Below are 9,415 nucleotides of genomic sequence, written 5' to 3' on the forward strand. Positions count from 1 at the left end.
CTTGCCCGAACGATCTCTCTTTTATGAATAGTTCAGACATGAGCTCAGAATGCTCATTTCTCTGGCATTTATTTGGAAATCACAGCTCACGATCACATCAGTTGCTAATACCTCAAAGAGCATGCTTTTATGTATCTTGTTTACAGAAATTTTTACTATCATTGCTGTTCATTAGGCTTTATATATTATGATTAACACCCCTTCTCCTCAGCAATTAAGTAATTTATTAGATTATAGACATTACTGTACAGGACCACCATACAATGAAAAATTAGGCTCACTTCAACAGAAGCAAGTATCTCTGCACCAATTATCACCAGTGCTAGTGATGCATAATAATAAAAAGCTTTCTAGAAAGATAATGAGGCAGACTTTGCTTTCAATAACACTAATGTAAAGGCATAATAATTCCGGCACATTCGCAACGTGGTTCTTCCAGATTTACATAACCATAGCTGGACTGCATTTATCCAGTAGAACAGATTTCTTGTCACTGCCTGGATCCAGAATTGCTGCCCTCAGCAGTATAGCTGACTTCAAGCTTGGGGACACAATCCCGTGAGCTGAGACACAACTTCAGCAATTTTTTCTTCTTTTTTTTTTTTTAATGTGGCCCATTGTGTCTAATAAATTATTTTTTTTTAAATAAATGTTCCACATTTTCCACCTCCTCAGATGACAAGAATCAACAGAAGACCAGGGACAACAGAAGACCAGATTTCTGAGAGTCAGAAATCTGATTCCAGGGATACAGGCCGAACCCATTGCCGTTTTGCTCCTAACATATGGAATTGTGAGAAAGTCTTTTATTGGGGCCAATCACTGTTAAAATAGATGTGGTGAAATTTTGCTTGCCATCATTTAGATTCTCAGTAAAAAAAATTACGTGTTTCCACATGCATTTTTTTCTTTTCTCTTTTTGATAGTTAAAATTCCACTGAAATATAAAGATGAAGCCACTCTCCAACTCCTGAAATACTTTACAAAGCAATTTCTTGAGTGTTGCTACAGACTAAGGATGAAGAATCAACGCAGATTTTCATTTTTATAGTCTTTGATATAGTTCTTCACAAGATACCACTAAGAAAAGAACTGGAATTATGGGTTGCAATGGGAAGTTAAAGAGCAGTGATGTTACTTGCAGTGGAGTTTAATCAAATCTGCTTATTTCAGCAACCACTGTTCAGCAGCAGGTATGACTGTCCCATGCAAATCACTAGTCATGAGTTTCAGTGGCAGTTTGCCTATGCAAGATAAGATGAACCCAACCGATTATAATCACTGCTTTCCTCCTCTGCAGCAGAAATTGGTGCTGTGACACACGATACCAGCTGCTGGACACTGGCTACTATAATAAAAGTTAATTTGCAGGATGGTATGGGCTGCATTAATTTTCAACGTGGCAAAATGCTAACAGTTGGCCCAACCTTGGGTCAGTGTTGTTTCATCAGCAAACTGAAAAAGGAAGTAAGTCATGAGTCATATAAAATGCTGTAGATGATAGAGAATTATTTAGATTAGTCAAAGCCACAGGAGTCTGGAGGGATATTAGAGTAATGTAAGGGAATGAAGCAAAGCAGCACACTGGCAGCTGAAATTCTTTGTAACTAAAAAAAAAGAGATTAAGGCATTTACCTGGAAAAAGGTACAATTTATACAAAGTGGAATAGCTTCACTAAGGGACTGAAAGAAACTTCCACGGCCTCCCCTCCTTTCTCTTGCCCCCCACCCCAGTCCTCCAGAATACTCTACAGCCTGCTCACTAGGAAACCCTGCAAGAATCATGGATGGTTTAGGTTAAATTTCTGTGAGATATCAGGTAGATAAGGGATTAAAACCCAAGCCTCTGATATTTCACTGAGTACCCTAGCAGTAAGCCCTTGGACTTTGAATTATGTTTTTATGCAAGAAAAGAAAGACCATGTGGAGTAGCCACATAAAGGGCTGCAGTGTCCACTCCTGCATCGTGGATGGAGGCAGTCCATCAAGAAGGCTCTTGCTGAGGGGGCACGAGCAGAAGATTATCAAACTCTTGGATCCCTTCCAGGACACTATCTGGGTATCGCATTGCCCAGGATATGTTGCAATGTGTGACCAGGCACCGAATTCTGAGACCAAAAAGTAAAGTGAGATGGAGCTGCTCTCAGATTTTGGGCTCCTTTTAAATCCCAGGTCCACTTTTGTATCCCACCCCAAGATACTCCTATAAAAGTCAAAGACCCAGAGAGGTAAGGAGCGATAGTCCATTTCTCAAACATGTTACCAGAGATTATAACCCAGTGATGCTGTTAAAAGAGGGCCATCCTCTACAGTTAAAAACAGTGTTTAAATTGAACTTTGACTTCCAAAATGGGCTTGTGCTTTTTTAAGCCATGGTCAGAAATCTGCAACAAATGCAGCTGGGGTGCCCCAAAAAGGTTCCTTTTCTTTAACAAGCACAGGATGCCAAAAAAAATCCATGGTAGAGATTTAGTTTTGTACTCTCCTTAGTTACACTAAGAGACAATTGATTTTTCAAATCTTAATTGATTTGTAACAGCTGACATATTCTCCCAAGACAGCAGTAACATTCCCCCATAAAAACATGGAAATCTAAATATCTGGCTTTGCCAAAGTATTACTGCCAAGACAACAGAGCAGAAGAACCAAACTTAGGTTCATTCTTCTTCTATTAAATGCAGTTCTTTATAAAAACATAAGTTGGAAATAAAAAGCAGTTCTGAAAGACAGAACTATGTCGGTGTATAAAACTGTGTGGAAACTATCTTACAAAAGAAGAAAGTGGAATCAAAAGAAGGTGTTTCAAACATCCAAGTGCACATCAGCTTTAAGACTTCGGGTTATACCTCTGAGGTTTTTTAATCAGTTTGCTCATCATTTTTCTGCGGAACACATTCGCTGGCTTGTTGATTCTTGGTTTCTGAGTTTCTGCTAAGAAAACAAAGGAAGCAGTCAGGGAAACAGTATGAAAAAACTGTTACTACTCTTTATTGTTTGGGGTATTTTTCATGTTACGCTGTTTAAGCAGTTGATCCAATAATAACAAACATATCAGAAAACTGTAAAATGTGTCCTGGACACCCTATTCTCACACACTGTAAGGTCTCCAATGTGTCCACCTTTGGCACCAGAGCCCTACTTTGCTGCTCGTTTCCTGAGCAAGCATCAAAGTCTTTTCTAGCTGTCCTGCAGTGACAGCAGAAGGGAAGTAAACACACTGCTCTATCTGCAAAAAAACAAAAGAACTATTACTACATTTCTCTGAACAATACCGGGGCAAAGTCTAGAATATAACCAGTGCTTGTGGGAGATGAAAAGGTAACATGATTTGGGTTTCTGCACAGAACTGGGTTTCACACAGAAGCTGCGGAGTGGCCAAAGACCGTCAGGGTTATCTCCAGGAATGCTTACAAAGGCCACGTGAAATGTGTGAATGCAGTTCAGAAAACAAGTACTTTGCAAACCTGACTGAAAAATCTTTTGTCCTTATGCTACCTGTTTACCTGCACGCGGAGCCCCTGTGGCCAGTTCCCAATCCTTTCACTGTCATCCCAGCGTACTTATTTTCTTTTCCAATATAAACTTTTAAATGAAATTAATCAGAAACCTTTTCACTGCAAAAGCTATAGATGAATTCAAACAGCAGTTGCATATTTGCACAGGGAAGGTCAACTGAATTCAACTTGAGACTCCAAAAGGTAACAGGAAAGATGCTGGGGAGAGAATTATGGGAGCAGGACAGGAGGAGTGGCTTAAGTTGCCTTAAAGATTTGCTTAATGTTGCTGTACACTCCCAAGCTATAGAAATGAATATGTATAGCACAACATTAATCAGCACTAATTATGCCTTTAACTATGGGCTTTGGTTGTACCAAGCCTCACTGAATTGTGAAATCCAAAAGTTAGTGAAAAAGCTTATCTTTTACGTTTGGCTACGTGGTGCTCTAGTTACGAGACAGACAGCATTTCCTCACTTCTTTCTTCCACAAAAAGAGTGAGGAAGGGAGAACCCCCTGGGAGGTTCTGGCTGGGTATGAGCAGGGGCAGAGCGCAGAGGTGAGACACTGAAGAGGCAGTTTCCTTCCTCCTCTCTCTTTGCACACTTAGGCTGGAGCCTGGCCCTACCATTTCCCAGGTAGTAATAGATGCAAATTAGATAATCACAAGCATCTCAGATAGACTTAGCATGCTATTAAAGACTCCCTTACAATACTAGAATGGCAGAGGCACACTCAGACTTGTCAACCACAGAAATACTACTGCCATGACTAACTGGCAGACAATATTTTTACTCCTGAGGACTGTGCTCAGGGCGCAACCCTTGCCCCAGCCCTGGATTTCCAGCCCAGAACCGAAGAATCATCTCCTGCTTAAGCCTTCTGACTACACATCTTAAACACCAAAGTACTTGAACCTTGTGCATATCTCATGTTTAAAACAGAGCTACTTTTTGGCTTTTTTTTCCCCAAAGTCAATGTACATGCTAGATACAGCCTTAAATTTTTTCCCCATCAGTATCAATTTTTAAAGTATTGTGCTGTGTCTGCTTCTTGAGTGCTCTGGGGATCAACATATAATTATGCTTTTCTCTCACTGATTTACATATCAAATGAATTAAAGTAGAATATTAAAACTTGCAATAGGCAGTAAGAACATAGGACTAGAGGTAAAAGCACAACTGTTTTGACTTACAAGCACAGCCAGCAGCTGGTTTGAATAAAACCATTACAAAAAAATCAATTATCATTCCCAACTCTTCCCCCCACGGCCACAGAAACAGTTGACTCAGCACAACTGATGAGGCAGAAATCTTTAGGAATGGGAATGGAAAATGGGAACAGGCAGCAGGGAATCAAGGGAGGATGGTAACTGATGAAAATGTGAAGGAAAAAAGTAAATTGATTTCACAACTTACTTTAATCCTACTTTAAAGTATCTGGAAGAAAATGAGACCTTAATTAGTGTTGATGCTGGTACTGAACAATTTAAAGACTGATTCCTTGTGGGCTCTAGTAAGTTAATTAGTCTTTTTGTGTACCCTTCTCTACATTTCATTCAAAAATGGAGTAACCACGTTGCATTGCGCTGTTCTTGTCAGAATGATTTAGTGTTGCATCTCAGTTTTCCCTGCCTTTGAAAACACCGAGTCCAAAATGCAAAAAGCATACACCTGTAACAAGCCAAGGTAAGTATTTGGATTGCTTTATCTGCTTGTGACTGACAAAATACAAAAAAATCTTACCTTTTCTGCAGACGTTGTAGCAATCCGTTTCAGTAACGAAGTTATTGGCATTTCCACCACAGCCAGTATATTTGAACTCCTTACATGATTTAGTCGTGGTGTCATAGTAATAGCGAGATACAGAAGAAGAACACAATCCTTCATCCTTTGGGCTATAGCACAGCAAGGGACCAGCTTGAAAAAAAAGGGAAAAAAAGAGAGAGAAAGAAAAATTACATAAATGTAATCTCTATGCCTGGCTTCTTAAAGTTTACCCTGCAATAAATTTTGTGGCTAAACAGCTCTTGTTCTCATTGAACTGACATGACTGTTACCGATGACTTCAGAGACTTACTACATCTTATTCCTGCAAGTTATGAATTTGAGAAAGCAACAGACAGCCCCAGAAAATAGGATTACTATCCCACAAGTGACATTCACCAGTCTTCCCCATTTGTGGTGCCACACATACGACAGCTGAGATATTTACATAGTCTGGCCAGAAGTCTTATTCCATATATATAGGACTATAACAATATTCCAGTGGAACTACCTCTGTAGAGGAAAAAGGCAATATTTTGGTTATCCTTGCTATGATTTTGCCAGCAAATCCTGCCCACTTGCAGCAAAAAGTACAAAACCCACCACTTTCCTCAAAACAATCATGTTTTATTTTGCCTCAACAAAATTTTACTTTCCCGGCTGGAGACCTTTTATCAATTTATTGGATGTGCAACAGAGAAATTAAAAATAATTCAGTGTTCACCTAAGAAAACGCTGGCAATCTGTCATCAGCCAAAAATAACTGTCTCATGAAGCACTAATAAGGCTCAGGCAGTGACAGCTTTTATACATTCTGGTAGATCTCTCTTCTTCAAAGATCCTGTCTTGCACTGGAAATTGACCTGGTGTTTATGACAACACTTAGCTATAGTCACCTGCTCATAATTACCATGTCTCTTCTTCAAAGCTCGTATGGAGAGACAGTGAAGAGTCATGTCAGGCAAAAAACTTTTATCAGTTGAGCTGGCGAGTGCAAAAAACCCAAGCCACCTTATACCATCTCCCAGGGCCGAATTTTAGAAAGGCACTTCCACTTTATAATAGGATATCACTGCCCTGAGCATGATTGCCACAGCGTCTCAAACATCTGCCTCAACACAGATCTCCAGCCTTAGTTCCCTTCACATTACACATGTACAGCTCTCTAGAAGTCAAGAGATAGGTTGGGTGTAGCTGTGGGCATATTTAAGGTCACAACATTAAAATAACACAGCATTTTTGCTCTTTCAGTAACAGCTGAGACAAGTGACACATGAAAGTCTGCAGATAATATAAACATCTGCTGCACAGAAGTCTTTAAAAATCCCACAGTATGGGTATCCAGAGGAAAATATCAAATAAAATATCATCTTCATATCGCTTTCAAACCATCTATTTTATTAAAAATTTGGAACAACCATTACTTTTCTCTGGCAGACAGTGGTCCACACAAGACTGCAAATCTCTGAAGTTGTTGCCATTTCCATAACAGCCGCCGTAGATGAACTCCTCACATCTCATCGAGCTCAAGTTAAAGGCGTATCTTTTTAGATGACTCCTGCAAGGTCCTCCAACAGCCTCCATCCGGCACAATTTGGGCACTTCTGCAATAAAAATAATTTCATCCTCTGTAAAGTCAACCCTTTGTGCTCCCCGTACTGAACAACATGGTAGAGTCGACAAAACGCTGTTACTGCGTTCACAGGCAAGTCACAGCTTGTCCCACTACCTGCATCCTTTAATAAAGGGGAATAAGCTTTACAGGAAGAATCTGATGCATTAATTAGCAACTAGTTATAATATTACATTACATTTAAAATAGTAATAGTTAAATTCCGCATGTCGCCTCTGAGACAACTCGCTCGGGTTTCTGTGCACAAAACTGACATCAGCGAGGCAGTTGTGACAAGCAGGAGGGACAGACGGGGTGGGTACAAAGCGTCCCGCAAGCAGCGCAGCCTCCCCGGTGCTCCCACGGGCCCCCTCCAGCCCCCTGCCACCCGAGGGGCACCCCGGGGCGGAGAGGGCGGCGGGGCCGGCCCCCGGACTCACTCTTGATGGTCCAGCAGCTCTTCTCGCAGTCGTCGAGGGTGAGGAAGTTGTTGGCGTTGCCGTGGCAGCCCCCGTAGGTGAACTCCTGGCAGCTCTGCGTGTACCTGTCGTAGTACCAGCGCGGCACCAGGGCGCGGCAGGGGCCGTCGTCGCGGGGCAGCAGGCAGGCGCGCTGCTTCTCTGCGGGAGACACCAGCGACCGGGGCTGAAGCCACCTCGGCGGCGGAGGCGGCCCCGGCCCCGCGTAGCCGCCCGCGGGGTCCCGCCGAGGGCCCGCTCCTACCTGTGAGGGTGCGCGGGGCCAGGGCCGCGCAGGCCAGCGGCAGCAGCAGCGCGGGCAGCGGGAGGCGGCGGCCGGCAGCCATGTCGCGGCGGCGGCGGACGGGAGGGCGGACGGGAGGGCGGGTGGCAGCGGGGGTGCCGGGAGCCAGCGGTGCTGCCCGGCCCGACGGCAGCGCTTTATATGCGCCGAGACGGCTTCCCCGGGCCGCCTCCCTCCTTGCGCATGTGGTGGGAGGGGAAGGTCTGATTCAGCGGGGCAGCAGGTCCCCGCTCACCCGGCCGTCACCGGGGCGCGGCGGGCTGCGCGCCTGCGTGAGCCCGAGCGCCGGGGGGCGCGGGTGGACCCCGGCCCCGCCGCTGTCGGGGGGCCCGCGGCCGGGGGAGCAGCCGGGGCCAGGTGGGGGGCGCCGTCGGGCTCCGCCGCCCACGGCGGAGGGGCCTCGGTCGCGGGGCTACGGGGAGCTGGCCGGGGTCCACGGCTGTCCCATCCCGTCCGCCCCCCCCCCCCCCCCCGCCCCCCGCACGTTACGGGATGATGCTTAAAGAGCATTTCCTGTTAATCACGGAGAACTCCGGGACGGGTCACTTAGCGAAAGTCCTCTCCCCCCTCGCCCTCGCCCCCGTGGCGGCCGCTCCCCATTTGGAGGCTCCGGGCAGAGGGCGGCAGGCCGCTGAAAACCCCACACGGGAGCCTCCGGCGGGCCCCGGTCCGGCCGGGTCACGCACAGGCCGCTCAGCGAGTGCCACTAGCGATAACACCGATAAACCCGGATTAGGAGTTTAACGCCGTTGCGTATAACGCTAATGAACTTGAGAAAACCGAGGCACTGTCAGCGGGCTTGGACTCCTGGGAAGCCCGAGAGGCTGAATGGATGAAAGCTCTGGCTAGTTCAAAGAGAGCTGGATTTCAGAAAATACCATAATTTTTTTGTCTTATTCTGTAGATTGTAACCCCACCGGGCAATCCGGTGTGATCTGGGGGAGGAGGGGGTGCGAAGCGAACGGCATACTTTCCCTCTCTAATCTATCAGAGCCGTTACATTAATTAGTGTTGACTGCAGATTTCATACAGTAAGAGAGATAAGAGTGGCTGCAAATTAGGCGTGCTTTCTATAGATAACAATAAGCTAATCTGATCTCCTATTGTTCCTCTCCACTCCCTTGACAGCAACGGTGTTGGGCCTCTGTCCTTGAGGCAGGCGCTGCTGCCGATGGGTTTGCGATACAGGGCCCTGGAAATCTGTGGCCTGCAGGAAAGAAGCCACAGTCTGTACAGGCTGTAAGGAGGAGAACTTCATAGCACCCTGATTATTTCAGGAACTGACTTTCTCTCCACGGCTTCTCTGCTTTTCTTATCTCACGGAGGATTACAACTAGTTTTCTGACATAATTTTATTTTTCATAAAGGCAAGAAAGAGGAGCAAATTCAACCCCCACCGCACTTAGGGGGCTTTGGGAAGATATGAATGGCACCTCTCTCCCTCCTTTTTCAGTACTGTTCCTTTTTTCAGAATATCCAGTTGCCAAAGGACAAGTGGGTGCTTTAGTGACAAAAAAAACGTAAACCCTGATACAGTTTGAGACATCACCATGGGACACGTCTGCCATGTTTTAGAATCTTATAGCTACAACTGTTAGTAACAGGTGTCCTTATTTTTAGGGGTTTTTTTAAGCTTATTAAGCACAGCAACTATAATAAAGCTTAGGTTCCTCCGGCAGGAAAAAGCACAAACAAGCATACATTTTCTATTTCCAGAAAAAATCAAAAGGCCATCTTCCTAATATTAGGAAACTCTCAAGTGATTTTAATATGACTAG

At 44.8% G+C, this 9,415-nt stretch overlaps 1 protein-coding gene across 2 annotated transcripts; it reads right to left on the bottom strand.

Moving 5' to 3' along the window:
• Positions 1-2,228: 2,228 nt before the first annotated feature.
• TFPI2 (tissue factor pathway inhibitor 2) lies at positions 2,229-8,062 on the bottom strand. Of its 2 annotated transcripts, none has more exons than XM_075492833.1 (5): positions 7,599-8,062; positions 7,316-7,495; positions 6,688-6,867; positions 5,243-5,416; positions 2,229-2,928 (listed from the first exon to the last, which is right to left on the bottom strand). In XM_075492833.1, exons 1-5 carry the CDS (start codon positions 7,678-7,680, stop codon positions 2,828-2,830), a joined length of 717 nt encoding a protein of 238 aa, XP_075348948.1. In that variant the 5' UTR covers positions 7,681-8,062; the 3' UTR covers positions 2,229-2,827. The 2 variants fall into 2 exon arrangements, with proteins under 2 accessions (XP_075348948.1, XP_075348947.1); XM_075492832.1 differs by having other exon boundaries at positions 2,229-2,931; positions 7,599-8,053.
• Between the last annotated feature and the right edge of the window lie 1,353 nt (positions 8,063-9,415).

This window comes from Mycteria americana, chromosome 2 (genome assembly GCF_035582795.1).
Source record: "Mycteria americana isolate JAX WOST 10 ecotype Jacksonville Zoo and Gardens chromosome 2, USCA_MyAme_1.0, whole genome shotgun sequence".
Classification (NCBI taxonomy): Eukaryota; Metazoa; Chordata; class Aves; order Ciconiiformes; family Ciconiidae; genus Mycteria; species Mycteria americana.